This window comes from Gymnoscopelus braueri (assembly GCF_963280865.1).
Source record: "Gymnoscopelus braueri genome assembly, chromosome: 17".
NCBI classification, from domain to species: Eukaryota; Metazoa; Chordata; class Actinopteri; order Myctophiformes; family Myctophidae; genus Gymnoscopelus; species Gymnoscopelus braueri.
The window spans coordinates 47069884-47092848 of NC_137617.1; the positions used below are offsets into that span (position 1 = coordinate 47069884).

Consider the following 22965-nt stretch of genomic DNA (forward strand, 5'->3'; position numbering starts at 1 on the left):
CTCCCCTCGGGGCTCCACACGTCCTAACACCTTCTTCCACGCAGCGGATCTTATCTTTTAAATATTATTTCAATCCCACTCACATCTCATAGGTATACTACGCTTCATTTGGCTTAGAGACAGAAAACTAAATCTGATATATAACTTAAGTTACACGTATTAACTTTTCAAAAAAATACAAACATATACCACACACTGTAGTGTAGGCCTACATTAGTAGTCACTACAACACTCACTTCTACTGTACAGTATGTCACAGGAGCAATCCATATGAATTCAACAGTTAAAGCATTATTCCTTTTCACATTGGCAAAGTAATCACTGAAAATCATTATTCAATATACCAACAGTCACACAAAAGTTCTACATCCAGTCCAGTGCTTTTCTATTCCGTACATACAACATACCATCATGTCAACAAAATGTTTCCCTCAATACAACAGTCACAACAGGACTCCTAAAATAATGCTATACTATGGTATTATGAATTATGGCATCTGTCTACCTAACATGCTATCTAAATGACATTTTAGCCTTTGCATAATCCTGCAAGGTCGTCAAGGCTAGGACAAGTGCTACGGGCTTTTTAGACAAGTATACGTACAACCCATACAGTAAACAGATCCCGTCATGCCCCAGAGAAGTGTACAAACTGTACATAGTTAATATCACAAGGTACAACACACACCTGAGGTCATACGCACCGATGCTGTGGGTGCTGCTTGTCATAAAAACACACCTGAGGTGGTGATCAGGGGTGCACTGGGCGCTTCGCGTGACACCACGCCGTTCCGCCAGTTTTCTGAACAAACATATGTTGCTACCAGTGGTGTAAAGTAACTAAGTACATTTACTCAAGTACTGTACTTAAATACACTTTTGAGGATTTTTTACTTTACTGGAGTATTTCCAATTTGCAGTACTTTTACTTCTACTCTACATCTCAGGGGCAAATGTTGTACTTTTACTCTACTACAAGTTTTTTGAAAACTTGAGTTACAAGTTACTTTGTAGATTTTGATTATTATTACAAAACTGATTATGATGATGATAATGATGACGATGACGAATACTGAATAATTGATATTGGTATGACAGTTATGATGATGTTCATTGATTAAAGTGAATGAAAGAGAGACATTTCTTTCTTTTTTTCCCTCTGTATGATATGTCCTCTATTAAAGAAAAGTGGCGCGCTTTCTTCATTATTTGAATATATGGTTGCTGTCTTTGAAGACTGATAACTGTGACTAAGCTACCACTTGGGGAAGGCTATCATGATTAAAATAGACCTATTCAAAAATACAAAACTAGAATTTGCAAAAGTTGCACTTGAGTGACCCCGATGTGAAAATGCTGTTCACATCGTATCACAACGTGAGCTGTTGTGAGATTGTAGACATGCCATTTGCTGAATGTTCGCCCCAGAATAGGCATGCTAGGGTTCATGTGGTTAAATAAGTGAATGAAAGAGATTGAATAATGTTTTTTTCTCCTCTGTATGACATGTTCTATTCAAAAAAAGTTAGAGAATTGTTTCATTCTTTGGAACTATGGTTGGTGTCATTGAAGGCTGATAACTGGGACTAAGCTACTACTTGGGAAGGGCTATCATGTTGAAATATTATCTAGATATATAGACCTTTTCAAAATACCAAACTAGAGTTTGCAACCTTGAGTGTCCCTGATTAGTGAAAATTGTGGCCTGGGCCCATGGACTAATACCATCATGTCAACAAAATGTTTCCCTCAATACAACAGTCACAACAGGACTCCTAAAATAATGCTATACTATGGTATTATGAAAACATGGCATCTGTCTACCTAACATGCTATCTAAATTACATTTTAGCCTTTGCATAATCCTGCAAGGTCGTCAAGGCTAGGGCAAGTGCTGCGGGCTTTTTAGACAAGTATACGTACAACCCATACAAACAGATCCCGTCATGCCCCAGATAGTCCATGAGCCAGAGCCCCAAAATTGAGCAATGATTATCGAAAGAGTGGGCAAAACCAAACCTATATTAAATTGTTCATAGGGTCAATACGAGTAAATAAATATATGATAACCTTTCCACAGGAGCAGCTTTTTCATGGTTATCACACATTTTGTTATTTTCCCCATACGTACCTGACAGGTGAAAAAATGACAAAATTTAAAAAAGAGTTATCAAAATGAAACTTCCTGAGTTGATTACTTACATGAAGACAATGATTTATCGTATTACAAGTTTTCTGAAATTGTATATTTAAATATGCAAATTAGGCATTAGGAAAATATGCCCACATTTGCATAACTGTCCAGAATCAACATTGGAACATTGGACAAAGCCAGAGTCAACATACTTATTTCATTTTGTTAAGATGTTGGAGTCAAAGGTTTTAACGAGGGAATATTCAATATCTGGCTCAATTTTGGGGCTCTGGCTCATGGACTAAGGTTCCCATTCAATTCCCGGCTCCCTCTGGGATAGTGCCAAAGTGTCCCTGAGCAAGACAATGACTGAACCCCTAATTACTCCAAATGAGCTGTGTGAATGTGCGTGTGAGTGTACAGTATTGCGCTTTTGAGAAAAGTGTTATATAAATGCAAACTGTTGTGCTTCTTAACACATCACCTCCTTCACATGGCAAACCTTACTCTACATGTGTGTCTATTGGAGAGGATCCAATCAACACAACTAGAGTCAACACCAAAGTTGTTTACAGAGTTCATCCACAAACAGGCGGATTTTAAAATGTAGACACTGATCATAATCATGCTCTCACTCCTGACTGAGACAACTCCTGAGAATCAGAAACAACAACCCCGGCCGCCATTACACAACCTCGTTTCTGCATTCTGTATAATTGCGTCGGGAGGCTCAGTACGTGGCTCACTGGAACAGACTTCAACTGGCTTGTTGCCCAGCGCGCGTGCACGCACCCACAGAGGAAAACAGAGAACACGGCACACCCAGCCTGTCTCTGGAGATCTGGTTGGCACACCACAGGCTGAGGCAGAGCAATAGGATCTGGCAGCCAGTCGCAGAGAGAGCACTCCGGCTGCATACATACACAAGCAGGTCAGCAGGATATGTGTGACACTCTGCTGCTTTTCTCATACTTAGAGCCAGGCTTGGATTAAGTGGTGGTTCTTCACAATCGCTTTCATTGTATTTTTTTTCAATAATGATTTGTTTTATTTATTACAAAAGACATACACATGAGACATGGTCAGGTAGGTTATTATGGCCTCCTGGTAGCGCTATAACAGGCCAATGTGAAAAGGAGGGCATTTCTTCCTTGGCAAAGTAGGAATCTACACGGAAAATTTAATGGAAATCGCATGCTGCGTTCAGGATTTGAGGCATTTTGTTCAAAACAAACCAATCCTGCAAACTTTGGCAGGTGTGTGTTTATGACGAGGAGCACCCACGGGATCGGTGTCAAATCAAAATTCTTTATTAATGTCCCAAAAGGGAAAATAGGTTTACAACAGGAGTTAGCAAAACATATTACATACATTAAACATATCTCTCGCTGCCGGTCGCAGCGTGCGCATGCGCATGCTGTGTCTACGACATCATGTGTGTGTGTTGTGCCTTGGGATATTTAGCTATGCACACTTCTCTGGGGCATGACTAAAAAGAACAGGAGCACTCAAAAAATGTGGAGGAGAGGATACAAAGTGAATACACAGATTATTATATAAAGCGCGAGAACTGAACCCGATCACTCCCTGACGGCATAAAGTCCACCTACCACACAGATGGACTTTTGGTCAAATTGACCTTTTTTTCCTGTGTTATCATTGGCCACTGTCTCCCCTCGGGGCTCCACACGTCCTAACACCTTCTTCCACGCAGCGGGGTTACCATAGTCTTTTAAATATTATTTCAATCCCACTCACATCTCATAGGTATACTACGCTTCATTTGGCTTAGAGACAGAAAACTAAATCTGATATATAACTTAAGTTACACATATTAACTTTTCAAAAAAATACAAACATATACCACACACTGTAGGCCTACATTAGTAGTCACTACAACACTCACTTCTACTGTACAGTATGTCACAGGAGCAATCCATATGAATTCAACAGTTAAAGCATTATTCCTTTTCACATTGGCAAAGTAATCACTGAAAATCATTATTCAATATACCAACAGTCACACAAAAGTTCTACATCCAGTCCAGTGCTTTTCTATTCCGTACATACAACATACCATCATGTCAACAAAATGTTTCCCTCAATACAACAGTCACAACAGGACTCCTAAAATAATGCTATACTATGGTATTATGAATTATGGCATCTGTCTACCTAACATGCTATCTAAATGACATTTTAGCCTTTGCATAATCCTGCAAGGTCGTCAAGGCTAGGGCAAGTGCTACGGGCTTTTTAGACAAGTATACGTACAACCCATACAGTAAACAGATCCCGTCATGCCCCAGAGAAGTGTACAAACTGTACATAGTTAATATCACAAGGTACAACACACACCTGAGGTCATACGCACCGATGCTGTGGGTGCTGCTTGTCATAAAAACACACCTGAGGTGGTGATCAGGGGTGCACTGGGCGCTTCGCGTGACACCACGCCGTTCCGCCAGTTTTCTGAACAAACATATGTTGCTACCAGTGGTGTAAAGTAACTAAGTACATTTACTCAAGTACTGTACTTAAATACACTTTTGAGGATTTTTTACTTTACTGGAGTATTTCCAATTTGCAGTACTTTTACTTCTACTCTACATCTCAGGGGCAAATGTTGTACTTTTACTCTACTACAAGTTTTTTGAAAACTTGAGTTACAAGTTACTTTGTAGATTTTGATTATTATTACAAAACTGATTATGATGATGATAATGATGACGATGACGAATACTGAATAATTGATATTGGTATGACAGTTATGATGATGTTCATTGATTAAAGTGAATGAAAGAGAGACATTTCTTTCTTTTTTTCCCTCTGTATGATATGTCCTCTATTAAAGAAAAGTGGCGCGCTTTCTTCATTATTTGAATATATGGTTGCTGTCTTTGAAGACTGATAACTGTGACTAAGCTACCACTTGGGGAAGGCTATCATGATTAAATATAATCTTGGGATATAGACCTATTCAAAAATACAAAACTAGAATTTGCAAAAGTTGCACTTGAGTGACCCCGATGTGAAAATGCTGTTCACATCGTATCACAACGTGAGCTGTTGTGAGATTGTAGACATGCCATTTGCTGAATGTTCGCCCCAGAATAGGCATGCTAGGGTTCATGTGGTTAAATAAGTGAATGAAAGAGATTGAATAATGTTTTTTTCTCCTCTGTATGACATGTTCTATTAAAAAAAAGTTAGAGAATTGTTTCATTCTTTGGAACTATGGTTGGTGTCATTGAAGGCTGATAACTGGGACTAAGCTACTACTTGGGAAGGGCTATCATGTTGAAATATTATCTAGATATAGACCTTTTCAAAATACCAAACTAGAGTTTGCCACCTTGAGTGTCCCTGATTAGTGAAAATTCTGGCCTGGGCCCATGGACTAATACCATCATGTCAACAAAATGTTTCCCTCAATACAACAGTCACAACAGGACTCCTAAAATAATGCTATACTATGGTATTATGAAAACATGGCATCTGCCTACCTAACATGCTATCTAAATTACATTTTAGCCTTTGCATAATCCTGCAAGGTCGTCAAGGCTAGGGCAAGTGCTGCGGGCTTTTTAGACAAGTATACGTACAACCCATACAAACAGATCCCGTCATGCCCCAGAGAAGTGTACAAACTGTACATAGTTAATATCACAAGGTACAACACACTGGTCCAGGTCTGGGCTTTTATCCCTACACTGGCCTTTAAAGACAGACCTTTTATCTCATTCATTCATTTTGATCATCTGTTCTGCTGGTTACAGACAGTGTAGTGTAAATCTGGCATGAACCATGCCATATACTTAGGAAGTCCATATACTAGAAAGGTCATGGAATTGCATATACTGTGTGTGTGTGTGTGTGTGTGTGTGTGTGTGTGTGTGTGTGTGTGTGTGTGTGTGTGTGTGTGTGTGTGTGTGTGTGTGTGTGTGTGTGTGTGTGTGTGCGCGTGCGTGCGTGCGTGTGTATATACATTTACACATAAATACATATATACATATATACTGTATATATATGGGTATCGAAAGGTTCCCATTCAATTCCCGGCTCCCTCTGGGATAGTGCCAAAGTGTCCCTGAGCAAGACAATGACTGAACCCCTAATTACTCCAAATGAGCTGTGTGAATGTGCGTGTGAGTGTACAGTATTGCGCTTTTGAGAAAAGTGTTATATAAATGCAAACTGTTGTGCTTCTTAACACATCACCTCCTTCACATGGCAAACCTTACTCGTGTCTATTGGAGAGGATCCAATCAACACAACTAGAGTCAACACCAAAGTTGTTTACAGAGTTCATCCACAAACAGGCGGGGTTGAATGGTGTTGAAAGATGATGAGAAATCTACAAACAGCTTGGCATGATTTTGAATATCCACTGCCGCTCCTTTATGCAAACAGAACATGAACAGATAAGGATCCTTTGAAACAGGATATATAAAAGAGCTAATCAAGCTCACAAGCTCTTCATTCTTTGGAACTATGGTTGGTGTCATTGAAGGCTGATAACTGGGACTAAGCTACTACTTGGGAAGGGCTATCATGTTGAAATATTATCTAGATAGATAGACCTTTTCAAAATACCAAACTAGAGTTTGCCACCTTGAGTGTCCCTGATTAGTGAAAATTCTGGCCTGGGCCCATGGACTACAAATGCTACTCCTGATCCTGTATACATTCATATCTCATATGTTCAGATCGGATAATCCAATCAAAAGTTACAACATATTTTGCTAGGGCTGGCATCTGGGTGAAAAAATCTTCGATCGAAATTGTTCTATAGACCCGTACCTTCAAATTAGTAGTGAAAACAAAACTTTCACATGAATCACGGAACCCCACTAGTCAGGGGGCCAAAACTCAAGCTGACACCTGCAAGACACCTGTTAAGATAACACCTCTGGGTAAAAGCAGACAACCTATCCAGTACTAATCTTTAACCCCTTGTCATGTGTTCTAGCCTGGTTGTCATCTCAGAAAATTATTTTTAGGTAATTTTATCATTATATACTATTAAAACTGGTAAAATCTGACTTTTTCCACAATACTGACAGGTTATTGTCTCCGCCAGGCCGAAGGCTGGCGAGAGAGTATGTTTTACCCTCCGTCCGTCCGTCCGTGTGTGTGCCTGTCCGTCCATGTGTGTGTGTGTGTGTCCGTCCTGTCTGTGTGTTAGCAGCTAATCTCCGGCACCGTTGGCCCGGTCACTCCTACATTACATTACTCCTACAGATTTTATCCAAACGTCATGCAAATCGGTACACAGTATCTCTATAGTCATGTGATCAACACGGATCTGTCCGATTTCCCATATTCCATCCTCATTGCCCATGGTTGGCTTCCAAAGTTTGCAGGATTGGTCCGTTTTGAACAAAAAGCCTCAAACTATGCACGCAGCTTGCGATTTCCGTGAAATTTCACACGCACATTCCCACTAGGCCGAGGAAGAAATGCCACCCTTTTCACATTGGCCTGTTATAGCGCCACCAGCAGGTCTAATTTAGCAAAACACATTTTTGGAACAAAATGCCTCAAATCATGAATGCAGTGTCTGATTGCCGTGAAAGACCTAAGAATAAATGGCACCCTTTTCACATTGGCCTATTATAGCGCCACCAGGAGGCCAGAATAACGTACCTGACCTGGCGGAGACCTGTGCTCCGAGGAGCACTTTTTCTAGTAATATATAATAGGTCTATAGATCGGAACACAACAGAAAGTATGGATCTTGATATGACAACTTGAAACTGGTCACATGCCATGAGTCAAATCTTTACATCTTAACCACACTGAAAATAATAATAATACTAAGAAGCAAATCCCTTTCGGGTTTTGTCAAACACATTATGAAGAAAGAAACAAATGGTAATATGAAAATAAAAGCAATGATAAGCAAAGATGTTTTTTTTTAGGAATTTCTGATAGCAAATAATTAACAGCATTGGATGTACAGTTAAGCTTGACATGAAACTCAACACGTGACACTTGATGATTAACAGTCAGGTGGAACAATGTTGGATTACAACTCTAAAAGCAGCACTATGTAACCTTTTTAAAATGAATAAAATGTAATTTTGTCTGATCTGTATGGTAGAGTATTATAATACAATATAACTTATATAATTAGGGTGGTTGTTTGTCTCCCTGCTCTTCTATTGAGACATTTAGATCCTGTGACTAGGTGAGACATGACCTTTGACACAATCCTGTTAAAATACATTTTGAAGATCAAGGTTCAATTTATCCCTGAGCAAGGCATGCTCCATTAGCTCAATGGTAAAAAATGTCAGCACTTGCACAGGAGAGACGGGTTCAAATCCGGGGTAAAAGAGGAAAATTACATAGTGCAGCTTTAAATGAACAACATAACAACATTTGGATTTAAGAACATAATGAATGCAGATTTTGTATTTGTTTATGGTAAAACACATTATCCTGGAGCTTTATATTGCAGTGCACTTAGACAGTATATATTAGTCACATTTGACTTTATCCAGGTGTGTGGCGTTATGTTGTCCTATGTCCTAAGGAGCTGAAACAAAGTGATAGTATAATTTAAAACAGGATAATCTATCATTGAACATGCAGTATGATATGTAGTCATTTTATCTACACTGCTTTTCCTTAACTGTGGAATATGAAAAACTGTATTTATTTCTCATTCAATTGTCAGTTTTCATTACATCTCAACAGATCACAGATATTTCTACTCACTGGAAATTCCCTCAATAACCACTTTGCCTCAAAATATCATTAATTGTGGACTCTGATGATACTAATACACTAACTAGGGTTGTAATTTTGGAACAGTATGGCACGATGAGAATATTTAAAGATACAATCCTGTTTTTTAACAGGTTTGTTCAAGTAAACTTTTTCAAAATGGTATAACTGCTGTAGTTGTAAAATTATGACTAATTCCCCTTGACAAATTATCCTCCTAGTTGTAAACATAATTAAACCGTTTCACTTTTTTTAACATAACTTAACACCCGATTTGATTGAATTAATGAATTCTCATCATGACAGTTGTTCTGTTGATATACATTTTCAGTGAAACAATATCTGTTAGGGTCAATTTTTAAAGAAGTGTACCACTGGAGAAAATGTATGTGCCCTGATCTAAAATGCCATGACCCTCCATTTGACTTGGGGAAAAAAATCAATGACCCGCCCCAAGTGATAAAAAAAAAAAGATTAACCCTCCCTAGGAGTGTCACAATATATTGTCCCACGATATATTGTGATATTAAAATGTGACAATAGGTATTGTCATGTCATACTGTATCGTAATATGTTTTTTATATTTTTTCTTACTGTATGGTGTATGATATGAAATGTAAGCTTATCATAATCACAGTAATTATTAATCATGTCTTCCATATTCAAGGTATTTGAGAGAATTCAAACGAGTCTTTCAGTCACTTTCAGTTTAGAGCACTGCAGAGGGGAGGTGTGTATATGGCCAGCTGATGCTTGTTGACGCTCGTTAATTTTTACATACATCACAGCAATTATGTATCTGCGCTCTCAAATAGGCCTGTTGGAAATAACTAGGCTGCACTTGGTTGGTAAAGTCCAGATGACAAAAATATGAGGTTCGTGGAATTTATTTATGCAGTATTATTAGGGCCCGATCACTGCACAGTGTGAAGTCCTATTGAAACTGCAATGATTATTATTAGGGCCCGAGCATTGCACAGTGCGAAGCCCTTTGAAATTGCAATAATGAAGCGTGCAAGGCGCCAAACATACTCAAAAAGTTGTGCAACTTTGCACACACATCACAAGTGGCAAAACAATACATATTTTAATCGTCTCAAAAGGGGCGTGGCCTAATGGCTCAATAGCGCCCCCTACAATTGTTTTTTATAAATCCTATAGTACTAAACGAAACCAGCTTCATTTTGTTGTGATCATGTGATTTCTGGGTGTACTCTTCATCATAATCATTCATAGGCTGCGGAAGAGCGCCCTCTATCGTAACCCCCGAAAACACATGACGAGAATCTCGTCATTGGCGGTCTGAGCCTTCGAGTGAAATAGTGAGAAATCTCGTCATTGGCAGTCAATGACTTAATGGTCTCAAAAAGGGGTGTGGCCTAATGGCTCAATAGCGCCCCCTACAAAATGTCAACGTTGAAGTCCCACAATACAGTTTCATGTATGAAAACTGTATTGGTGTTACTTGTCCTTGATTGGAGCTACTTAGCCCCACCCCTATTCGAAATTTCATAGTTTGCAATAACTTTTAAACAGTTTGTTATCTGTCTTTACACAAAACAAAGGATAACATACAGCAATAAATAAGATGTCTCAAGATAGTAAGTTGAAAGAAAAAATTGTATATGGAATTATGGATATCTTGTGAAGAGAGTGGGTCTTTACCTGGAACAGAAAGGCTGTTTGTTAATGATCTATGGTTCAGGTGGTCCTGTGGAAGAGAGAAGTAAAAGCCTTTATTGCAGTGTTCTCATTTTCATTTTCTTAAGGTCTGTGTGAATGTTGCAAGGTGCAACAGCTGACCAAATAAGATGTCAATTTCCTAACTGAGAGACATAAAATCTAAACATTTCATACTATCAATGAATTATGCAGTCAAACATAGTAGACATTACACCCACCCGGCACAAAGAATCAGCTTTTTCTTTTCTTTTTTTTACCTGAAGAATTCCATTGCTTGAGTTGTGGATACGTGTTGAGAATCTCTGTTTTCTTTAGAAGTTTAAGGAACTGAGATGAAGTTCCCTCTCCTCTATTAATCATTGTATCAAAAAGTCGAATACAAGCATCTTCTGGCTGTGCTGTATTCATCAGTTGTTTATAAAGTCTTCCATTAATAACTCCATCAGAGTGTGCATGCTGTAGAATGTGGAGATCTGAGCTGAGCCACTCGACAAGTTTCACCTTGTTGGCGACCAATATGTTCACAAACGAGCCCTATAGAAAAGAGTAGCAGTTTTTTTTATTTCTTCAATATGCAACAATTGTAACAATGACACCTTCTTTTGAGTTGCTATTTGCCAGTAAACCTACCTGTAGAGTATCTACGTGAGTGGAAGCCATGGAGTTCTCTGGATGAGGCACAGCTGACAAGCAAAGAGGAAATTAAATATTTCATTGAAAGGTGGAGATACTTGTATGTGCCACTTACAAACTTTCAACGTTGAACATTAACAAATTCCTCTTAAGAGGATGGTCAGTATCACCTCAAACTCGTTCAACGTACACAAGAGATCTTAGCGATGAAAAGTTATCAAAAGCCTGAGTTTTGAAATTACCCCGTGGTGGGATCAATAAAGGTATCTATCCATGGAGAGCATAGCACATATAGGTCAACATGGATGATCTTCTACAAAAGGAACTGTGTGCAGTCCCCCTGTCACTTGCCACAACTGATGCAATGCTCAGACCTACCAACAAAGCTGAGTTAGCTACTGTCGTGGAATTCTGGATCAATCAGCAATCAATAAGGCACATAGGAGTCGAGACAATATTCTAGGTGGAGGTGGTTATGCTTTATGTACATGATATCATGGTCAGAAGATAGGCTGTACCAAAACAATAGCTATAGGCCTAGAGGAGACATAGGCTCTTACAAACTGTCAAATATCATAATGTATTGTAGAAGTATTATAAGGGATGGTATAATATAAAGGTTAGATATAAGCAGCCATATAACTTCTTCCTCGCTACCATACTACAAGAAGGTTCAAAGGAGACAGAGCTCAGTTCTTCCAATGTGATAACAAGTGATGCCTTGACGCTGCACATCATGAGGGTCCACTATCAAACAAGGGTTTGGAAACAGTCACTAGTGACCTACAACAGACTGCAGAGTGCCTCTTATTTACTGATTACACATCATATTTCCATTACTGTTAAGATAATACAGTTAGCCACATCAGCATTGATTGTTGTCATGTTATATTGTTTTATTGTCTATTTAGCATGACAAATTGACAAAGTTGTAAATGTTCTTATTTACAGTCTTGTCTTAGACCTGCTGTATGTTATCCATTTTGGTGTGATGTATGTTAAACGCCACTAAGTTGCCTCAAATGTATCTTTTACCATAATATTTACAAATCTATTGCAATAATCAAAATAACTTTCCATATTGTTCTTTTATCTATGTCCTTTGTCGAATACAACATTTTTTTTTCAAAGAAAGCATTAAGCAAATGCATATGATTTAATCCTATTATTTGACTATAGCATGAAATGAGCATTCAAATATTAAAGGCCTTCTAAAATTCACCAGAAAATAAATTGAACTTGACAACCACCCTAAAACTTATTTTATGGGTCCCTTCTAACCAAACAAATAGGTTGTCAGCTTTTACCCAAACATCTTAGCAAAAGTAATTTCTGAAACACTATTCTGTATTGGCCCCCTGACTATACTATTTGAATTGCTTGCGTGGTTGCGCAATCAGGAGTGTATGTTTGTCACACAGAGGAAAATAACGCAAGCAGGATTGTATGTTTTCATATGCTCGTGCACGCGCGCGCAGTTGGCTTCAAGCCAACTACTTCTCCCCTCACACCAACCGCGTCACTGAAGATTCTCGAAGCCCCATGGCCTCGTTCACATACATTGGCCACACCTGCAATACCTCAAATGGCCAGCATGTTCAATTGGCTTCAATGAAACCACTGGGTTCTGGGGGCTTGCCTCACACGCTGCAACTCGACGTTGTGTAATGGTGGCCGGGTTATTGTTCCATTCCTGTTTTGCAATTCAGGCGCGCGCAGTTGTCTGTACATACACGGACCTTCAAGTGAACTACTCTCCGTGCTGTTGGGTTGAAGCCAAGATGAATATCAGGAGCGCAGTTGGCAGTACATAGTGTAGGCTATGTTCATGTGAGTCACCACATGTGAGTTGGGTTGAAGCCAAGATGAACTGCCAGGCGGCCGGGTTATTGTTGCTTAATTTAATTCCTGTTTTGCATGTATGCAAAACAGATGAACTACTCCTCCTGCTTGCAACTTGACGTTGTGTAATGGCGGCCGGGTTGTCGTTTCATTCCTGTTTGAGCAGCAGTGGTTTTTATTTTAAAAATCATGAATGTGGATTAATTTGTTTCCACATTTTCCTGGTAATATGGACCCGCTACATCAGGTAAGATCAACTGTTAAATATAGTCTACAACTTCAATGTGTTGAGTGGACAGAAACACCTTTTTTATCCAATTACATATTAGACTGATTCAATGTATCCTATGTATTACTTGAATAGTTTACACAAATTTTGATTTGTTTATGATACTGCCATTTCCTTTTTAGATCCGATATTTAACGCAGCTAGACCTATCGAAAAAAAGCTAATAACCAATGCCCGTTTTGATCCAAGCCTAGACCTAAACGTAATTTCGGGGCTATAAAGAAAAACATCACATTAATCCATGTGATGTTTTTCTTTATAGTCCCGAAATTTGTAGAAATATTGGGCCTTAAATAATTAAAAAATAAATGTATTTGGCCGTAACATCCGCCATTGGCCGTATTAACATCCTCCAAAATTCCACCCGCACCCGTAGTACGTAGGTTTGCACCAGGGACATCGAGGAGGAATACTACGGGTGACCGGGCCTTCTGCTCGGCAGCGCCGCGCCTGTGGAACAGCCTTCCTATTGACCTGAGAGCACCACAGAGCCTGGACTCTTTTAAAATAGGCCTGAAAACGTTTTTGTTTCAGAGGGCATTTTCGTGTTGAATTGTTGTTTAGTCACATCTGTTTTTAAATCCTGCTTTTAACTTTATGATTGATGATATTTTACCATGTGGCACTCTGAGATTCCTTGTGAATGAAAAGTGCATTACAAATAACGTTTATTATTATTATTATTATTATTATTATTAGTCTGGTGGGAGGGCCATCGTTTAAAGCAGTGGTTCTACACGTATCGGGTCCTTGTTGTATTGTAAAATATAAAGTACAAATAAATACAATAAAAAAAAAAGGCGCCCAGAAATACCATGTGCCCACTGTGATAGCTATAAAATGAAAGGATTATCCGCACTCTTAAGTAGTTTCTGGTGATCTTTGTATTAATATGTTTGCACAGCAGCAGCAGTCTATCTCTAGAGAAACGGGACGCGTTTCGGCACGTCGGCCTTCCTCAGCGTTTTAACACCGTTCTGTGGAAGGCTGACGTGCCAGTTAAATTACCACACACCAGACCCATAGAGAGAGTTGTGACACTCGCGTCCACTTCTTCGGGCCAGGACTTCTACAAAGCCTTCTATTGGTGAATAGTGACAAAGCCCTAACTGGAAGTTTACGGAATGCATTGGAGTCTATAGCTTCTCAGTAACTCTCTAACAGATTATTCCGCAAGACTCATGAGCGCCGTCTCCTAACGGTTTTGATCCGGTAGGAGAGTCTCCTTTGCCCTTTCACTGTGACGTCTGGTCTTGGCCCTTGGACCAAGACGGTCATCGGTCATAATTTATGACAGTCTTGCGACTCTTGTGTCATGTAGCTCTGGTCGAGAGCGTAAGCGTTAAGAGAACTCGCTAACGCCGTGGACCAGAGCTACGTATTGTAAAGGCCATGTCTTTCCCAAAGAAAGCGAAATCGGCATTTTAAAAAGAGAAAATAAATTAAACGGGTGTTTGGTATAAGGTAGGCCTACATACATAAAGTATGTTATGTAGGCCTATTGATAGTCGACTGTCTCCGCTCATAATGTCTGTTGTTGATGACTGACTGCAGTGCGTAGGCTCTTCAGTCAACTGAGGTGGAACTGGGGATGGCTCCACTGCCCCCACTACACGGAGGCGGAGATCTGAGATCGTCTGGCAACGCGAGACCGTTGCGCGAGACTAGCCCGTAAGATACCTCCTGCACGGGCCGCAGTTGTTCGTGACGCAGTTGACATATCCTTAGTTACTTATCCTTAAAAATACAGTTAGCTTGCTAGCAGTATTATGGTGATTTTTTTTTCCCGGCGGTGCGGTACGGCGGTGGCGTGCACCTTACCGTGCCGTGTGTGCGCGTCAGCGCGTGAATAAATACTGACCACACCACCATTATAACTATGGGCCACACGCCGTGTTGTCCCGTCCAACGACCAAAATACCACTGCTTGCTAGTGCGCTAGCTGCGTTGCCATGTCTGCTTATTATAAGCCACTTTGGGCTTGTGTTTCTGTAAAGTTACTTGTTGTAAATATTGGTGGTTGCGATTGTTTTTGGCCTTGTTTCTTAAGTGTAGTCCTTAAATGTCAAGGACCCCCACATTAATATGTATTTGTCTGCGGACCTCCCTAGCTGTAGAATACAACTCTCGTAGACTTATTTATGATTCTGACGTTTTCAATCTACGAGAGTTGTAGGGTTACTGTCTCTACGGGGTAGTAGTTTAATGTAATAATCCATATCTTTCAATAAAGAAGTGTTTTAATGCCGTCTGTGGCCGAACGCCATTTTTTTCACCCTCGTTTACTTCCTGTTTACATTGAGTGTAATTCTGGGTTTCACCAGATGGGCGCGTCACTACCGCCCATTGGGAACTTCCGACAGAATCGGCCACAGACGGCATTAAAACACTTCTTTATTGAAAGATATGGATTATTACATTAAACTACTACCCCGTAGCGAGAGTTAACATTTGGGGCGTGGGGGTAAGCACCTTATTTTCAATTTGTACATGTTTGGAGTGTCTACGGGGTATAGTGCAGAAAGTCCCTGTGTCCATGGAGGGTGAACCCTACAACTCGTAGATTGAAAACGTCAGAATCATAAATACGTCTACGAGAGTTGTATTCTACAGCTAGGACCTCCCCATCTGAAAATATAAAATCACGATTTTTTATTTGCTTGTAGATCTGCTATTGTCAAATATCCTATGACCTATACATATAGGTTTAATGTGCCCCAGTCGCTTCTTTTGGGCTTGTTTTCATAGATCTGGTTGCTTATTTCTCTCGCAAAATCTGGCAACACTAGCTAGACACAAGGCTCGTCCATTCTAACTCTATGGACTAGAGCTAGCTTAGAGCTAAGGGACGATGGCCGAATCCTATCATGTCCCCGACTACTTCCGTCTTGCTCATATTTTGACAATGTTGTTTTGGATTTATTTAACATGTATCAGCTGTGTGGCAGGTAATGTCGTTATATGTTGATGAACATCTGTCACATAAAAGAGCATGCATTGTGGCATTGATCGTTATACTACTAGCATAGCCGTGTGTGTGTATTCTTCCAATAATGACTTGGTGTCAACTATTGCCATCTAGTTTCATATCCATTGGACAGTTCTGGCAGTATACATGCAGCATTATTCCTTTTAAAGCCGACACGTAAAGGAATGGGGGTTATCTATGGTTGTGGATTATGTAATGTAATACATGAAATTGATGTAATGTCACAACCATTCTATGACTAAAACAGAGCCTATTCACAAAAATACATGAAAACATATTCGCACAGAGGGATGAAACACAAAAATAGTTTATTTTCATTACGATACAAAAGAAAGAAAGTCACTACATTAAAGCATTGTGTTTTGTTTTAAGGAGAACCCCAACGTCAGGTGGTCGGGTCCAACCAGGCGGTGTTGGCCAAAGTGGGGGATGATGTGACTCTTCCATGTCACATTAAACCATATGTCAATGCCTCCAAGAAGACAGTTGAGTGGACCAGACCAGACCTGCACCCTCCATATGTGAATCTCCTCCAGCAGGGACACATCCAGTCCCACCCTCTGAACCCGTTGTACAGTCAGAGGGCTTTCCTGTTTGATGAGGAGCTGTCTCATGGTAACATCTCACTGAAGATCTTCAGAGTGCAGCTTGAGGATGAGGGGACCTTCCAGTGTTTTGTTCCAAAACTGCGCAGCAGCACCTCGATCCAGCTGCTTGTTGGTAATGTTTAACCACTTACACCATATATACTTAAAGAGCAAAAACAGCTGATCTACAAGCCTCGTTGTGAGCTTGTGCTATTTTTGATATTTCTGAACTAAGACACTTTTTTGCCTATAATGACATGCCCAACATAGGGATGCCAGGTTGAAAGAGGTTAATGTTAAAAACATGAATGGAAAAACAAGGAAGACGAGAGCAGCATAGAATAGTTTTCATTGCATCAAATATGCAATAACATAATGTAAGGTTAGATGCAGAATGGTGAGGGAGAGAGAATGCCACTCAGCATCTTGGTTGGATTGGGAGGTAATTCCCTGTGACATACTAGCGTCATGTCCAGGGGGTGTACTTGTAAATTATGGCCGGTTATGCACTTGTACATCAAGCTACCTCATGCTACAGAAACAGGAGATAGGCTCTTTACATACATGGGTCGGGGAAAAAGGGTAGGATATGAAAGCGAAGAAAAGGGGAATGTCCTCACACGATAGGCTGCTCTCCTGTCTTTTTTTTATTAGTTTAACCAAAAGTGAACAATGTTTTGCCCTTGCTGGATGAAGCCCTGCATGGGTGAAATAATGTTCACTTCTGGTTTAACAAATAAAAAAAGACCGGAGAGCAGCCTATCGTGTGAGGACATTCCCCTTTTCTCCACATGGGTTCGGGAACCATTGGTTTCCAAGGCTACTTACTTAAAGGCAGCTACACACTGTGCTCCCGTGATTTGTGCGCAAGACCGAGACATTAAATAATTCTCTCTCTCTCCCTCTCTCCCAGAGAGGGAGAGAAATACAGGACCTAAAATGAGGGCTTATCTGGGTTATCCTTAGCATTCTTTTGTTTAAATCTGTGCGACAGTGCCTTTTTGCAAACTGTTAAAAGTATTCAATCAATCTCTCAATGAAACAAACAAGTCAACCAGTTTTAGTGCGCAATGCAATTCAGAAGCTTTTCCTCCGTCGTTCACGGTGATAAAAAGTATTCCAGTCATGATGACGATGAACCTTTTTTGTACATGTAGGCCTACTCTATAGATCGGGGGTTTTGTCGGTGAGCGCCAAGAAAGGTCCCCGACCGCATAATCGGAGTAAATGTCTTGCAGTGTGTAGTAGCCCTAACTTACATACTTCATACAGATGAGGTCGATAGAGAGATAAATGGATATATTGATTGATAATCGTAATTATTTGTTTTGCAGGGGCTGTGTCTCAACCAGTGATCTCTTCAGCTGGACCAAAAGACCATGGCTGGTCTTTGACGTGTGATTCCGGGTGTTGGTATCCAGAACCTGAGGTGTCTTGGCTGGACAGTGAGGGAAACAACATCACTGCTGACTCCTCAGAGAAAGTCAGAGATTCACACAACTGCTCCGCTGTCCAGAGCAACGTGACGGTGAGACGAACAGGGAATGTGACGTGCAGAGTTCACCTTCCACACATCAACCACACTGTTGAGACACACTACTACTATGTCATCTCAGGTAATGACCGTTTCCCTCACTCTACATTTTGTTTTATACATTTAGATGTTTCACTGAAATTACTGTTATGTCTTAATACAATGTTGCTTTTAACAAGCAAAATACCTGTCATACTGACTTCCGTAGTGCTGGTCAGCAGCCTAGCATTGTGAGTTAGGGTGCCTTCACACCTGGATGCATTATTTTGATTAGAACGAACTCCAGATCGTATTGTTGGATGTCCAGTTCGTTTGCGCTTGTGTGAACGCTCATTTGAACTCTGATGCGGATCAAACAAACTAACTCTGGTCCGCGGGGGTCTCGGTTCGCTTCCAAGTGCACCAGCGTTGGGTTCACTGTAGGTGTGAATGCAATCCGAACCAGAAAAGAATATCCTAGTTTGTTAATGCGTAAATATCAGGCTTATAATATGCCATAGCCGCGGTGTCGCTGTGCAGAGCGGCAGCCGCTTGACACCGCAGTTATGAATGCCGTTCTGTGGATTCGTCTATGGCGTGAAGTAGTTTCACCTACAGTAGGCTACTTCTATTTCCAGTAGGTCGATTTCAAAACATTTGTAAATAAAAGAGACTTATTTTGAAATGGGCACAGTTTTCATCATTTCAAATCAGTTTTCTATTGAGGCCATCTCAATATGTAAACATACATGGATATGGATTAAAGATTTTGGCAAAACTTCATATTTATTTTATGGAAACCATATACACACCGTTCTCTTTTGTCCTCCAGGTGAGAAATCATTCAATCAATTATCTCATGCTGGCTAAAGCCTACAGAAATGTACAGTATACATTCTGCACACAGTCTGATGCGTTGACGTCAATGAAGCGGTCTGTCGTCATAGTTGTCTTAACGGATATTTAAAATGCTCAATATTCATATGGCTCTGTTGCACAAAATGTAACGTGGTCTATATTTTATCATAAAGACAAGACATTAAAATACGGGTAAAATTGCTGATATCTCCGACCTGTTAAATGCTGATTTGGGTAGGCTAATTCAGCAGGCAAATCAATTGGAATTTATTTCTGTCTGGACCGTACTTATATTCTTCTTAAAAGTTGTTGAAAGTAGTTGGCGTTACATAGAATCAAATCTAAAATAAATATAATTCAAAGTAGAACTGATTCTGTGTGTTGTGCTGATGTGACTACAATATTGTGTACCTGTAGTACTGTGTGCTTACGTGGGTGGTGGTACAGGGGGAGTTGGGGTCCATCATGGTCTGATAAATTAATTCATATAAATTTGCTACGCCTGAAGTTACCCCATTAACATCTGAATCCAGTTTCATTGTACAATCCCATGAAAGACAAGAAAATGTTGGTGGGTTTCCCTCGAAATTCTGTCCAATAAACGAGCGACCGTTTCAACTGCGTGACATTTGTTTACATGTTTGGTGCGTTTGACAAAGTGCAATGTGAACGCTTACCAAACCAAATGACCAACTTCACCCCGATTCGCACAAGTCTACCGAACTCTAGGTGTAACTACACAATGTGTGTTAGTACTTTGATTTGGAGGAAGATGGGAATGTTGCCTGTAGGTTGTATCCAATGAAACTGGAATATAAAGGTTTGACTGGAAAGGCAGATCATGGAGACGATATGATTAATATCATCATATCAGACACCCCTAAGGTGGAGCATAAGAACGTGGAGCATAAGAATGTGGCAGGTACTAACATTCATTCAACAAATGTGTATCATTCAAAGCATTCACCTGTTGAAATCATTAAACAAGTTTAAATGTGACTTGTCTGATTTAAATTCATTTGTAGGATAGCCTACAGCTCTTGGAGTACTTAAAATAAATGTGCTGTAATTCAATTTGCAGAAATGTTTACAAAAACATAATTTAACTGTCAATGAAATTAGTCGCTGTGCACATCCCTAAAGCGCATAGCATACAATGTACAATGTCAACGACTGTCAGGTTGTCATTTCATCACAAAGTCTAGTCTTCCTCCACATGTGATTCTGCTTCTATCCTCAACTCTATAAAAAAGGATGAGTATTTCTTAGGGCTGATTGATAATCAATGTTAATATAGATTTCAGGAAATAGTCTTATCCAGAGTGACATACTGTACAATGCAGAAGAACACATGGTGTTTAATGGAAGAGAGGGCAGGAATTGCTGGATTTCATTCGATAATGTAATAACAGTTGTGTCATCGCTCTCTGTGTTTCAGACCTCCCGATTCCTCCAGAGGGTGGACTAACTGGAGGAGTGATTGCGACCATTACCACCGTGATCGTTATCTTGGTGGCAGCATCGGCATATAGGTGTTGGAAAAAGAAGCAGCCATCTGGTAAATCTTGAACTGTTAATTAATTAGCTTTTCAAATGTTTATTTGGTATATCCAATTATCCATCATCTACAGTATGTATCTATAGTGATAGTGTGGATATCAAATTGATCAGTGTATCCACACTAAAACTGTTTCATATCTCAACTTGCTTGGGTGCCAGACTCGTGGAGGTGTCTCAACCATACCAACAGCGAGGACGGGGACCACACTCACTGAAGAAAGCACACAGGTTGGCTATAACTGAAGCCCACTCCTCCCAGAATCTTTTTGACTTTAAGGAAGAATCCCGGTTTCACCACACTAGTAGAGGATGTGTGAGAGGACGAGGACCCGAAAGAGGACAACAGGCGGAAACCATACACCAGCATAGGATTTTTTTATTGTCAACTTTAAAAAAGAAAAAAAGGGGGTTTAACGGGTACACTTATTGCATAAGCGTAGGGGTATGTGTTACAAAAAGGGACATCATTCCGAACAGGCATCAACCTAGTTCTATTTTGAATATCTTATACTGTCTACTTATTTTTTCCCAATATTTTGGCACTTTTATAAAATGTTCCTTATATATTATATATGAAATATCCTCTTCTCAGCAGTCTCTGCCTTCATTAATATGCTCAGGCCTACCACTTGCCTCTGCCTCTCATGCTTTCTGTCATAAACACTATTAAAACGTGGACACAATTTAGTAGGCACTTTGGTATCAAAAGCCCATCCTCTCTTTCTCCAATATACCGTAACGGTTTGTTCATGCCCTCATGTACTGATCTTGCTTCCCAAACCTGGTTTGAGAAGGTGATCAGAACTATCAAAGACCTATACAGTAATGGGATTCTAGTACCATTATCATACTTGACTGAGAGATTTAGTTTGCCATCTCCCATCTATTTCTCTTCTTTCAGATTAGACACTTTCTACAAAAACAATTTACACATTTTCCAAACCAGCCCAATTGCACACTTAGAGTATGCAATTGACTCTATACTCTCTTTGAACTCAAACACAAAGGGCTTAATCTCAACGATATAACCAGTTAAATTCAATAAACCCAGACACTCTTAACCGTCTTATATTAAGACAGCCTAGGAGGAGCAAGACCTGGGGGTGGAACTGCCTGAAGCGACATGGGCGACTGCTCCGAGACTAGTCCACAACTCCTCAATTTGTGCCAAACATAGCCTTATACAATGCAAGATTATTCATCGTGTTCACTACACTAACGTGAGGCTAGCAAGGATATTTCCAGATTTTAGTGATGCTTACTTACTGAGTTGCACTTGAATGTCGCTCTGGATGAGAGCGTCTGTGATGGATGTGCCATAATTTTCTTCTGTGAAACAAAGCTAAAAACTGAAGTCATTGTTTTTTGGAGCCCAGGAAGACTGTTTAAAAATCAGTGCTCAGCTTCAGTTCGTAATGTAAAAGAGCACAACCCAAGCCAAAAACCTTGGTGTAGTCAAATGTTCTCTCCTGAATAGGGATGCTAGGGTTTGAGTGGTTAATGTAAAAGAATATATATATATTTGGTGGCGCCCCTTTAGTAACTCTGAGGGCACCCTAGAGGTCCCGGACCCCCTGGTTTGTGGGAGAAATACATTTCACGCACCATCCAGACCTCTCAGGTCATCTGTTTCTGTCCCCAGTATCAACTAAATGTGGAGGAAGCAGCATCCCTTTTTTATTCTTCTGCACTGTAATTTACTCTTATTTCCGTTTTATTTTGACTTTTATACTATTCAAATGTATTTTCTTTTCTTACGTTTTACGTTATTCCTTTTTGCCTTGTTGAAATGTGCAAATATATGCCAACATTTATAAATAATTCTATCAATCTGGGGATTTTGTGTATTCATATTTATCAGTCAAGAACAAATAGTGTGTACTTTTTGTAGGGTTTTGTTTTGTTTAGACTAGCTATGTTTATTTGAAATTAAAGGGAACATAAAAGGATGTAGCATTGTCTAGTGATCCATTTCTTCCTTTGTAGGGTACAAACTTACATTTGGGTTGAAAGGGTTCCGTGCTAACTTACACATCATGTTGGTGTTATCAGTATTTGTGACATGTACTGTGGCCACAAGATGTACTGTTTAAGGGCCAATTCCCTCACCAGCTCACCTCGAAATGTGAGTCTAGAGTCACG

General features: G+C 39.9%; 1 protein-coding gene across 1 annotated transcript; it reads left to right on the forward strand.

Moving 5' to 3' along the window:
• Nucleotides 1-13050: 13050 nt before the first annotated feature.
• LOC308105191 (butyrophilin-like protein 2) lies at nt 13051-22653 on the forward strand (the record flags this gene model as incomplete). The annotated part of the gene is made up of 6 exons (XM_080455826.1): nt 13051-13070; nt 14638-14651; nt 16678-17025; nt 18227-18508; nt 20702-20821; nt 20983-22653. 6 exons carry the CDS (start codon nt 13051-13053, stop codon nt 21036-21038), a joined length of 840 nt encoding a protein of 279 aa, XP_080311952.1. The 3' UTR covers nt 21039-22653.
• Between the last annotated feature and the right edge of the window lie 312 nt (nt 22654-22965).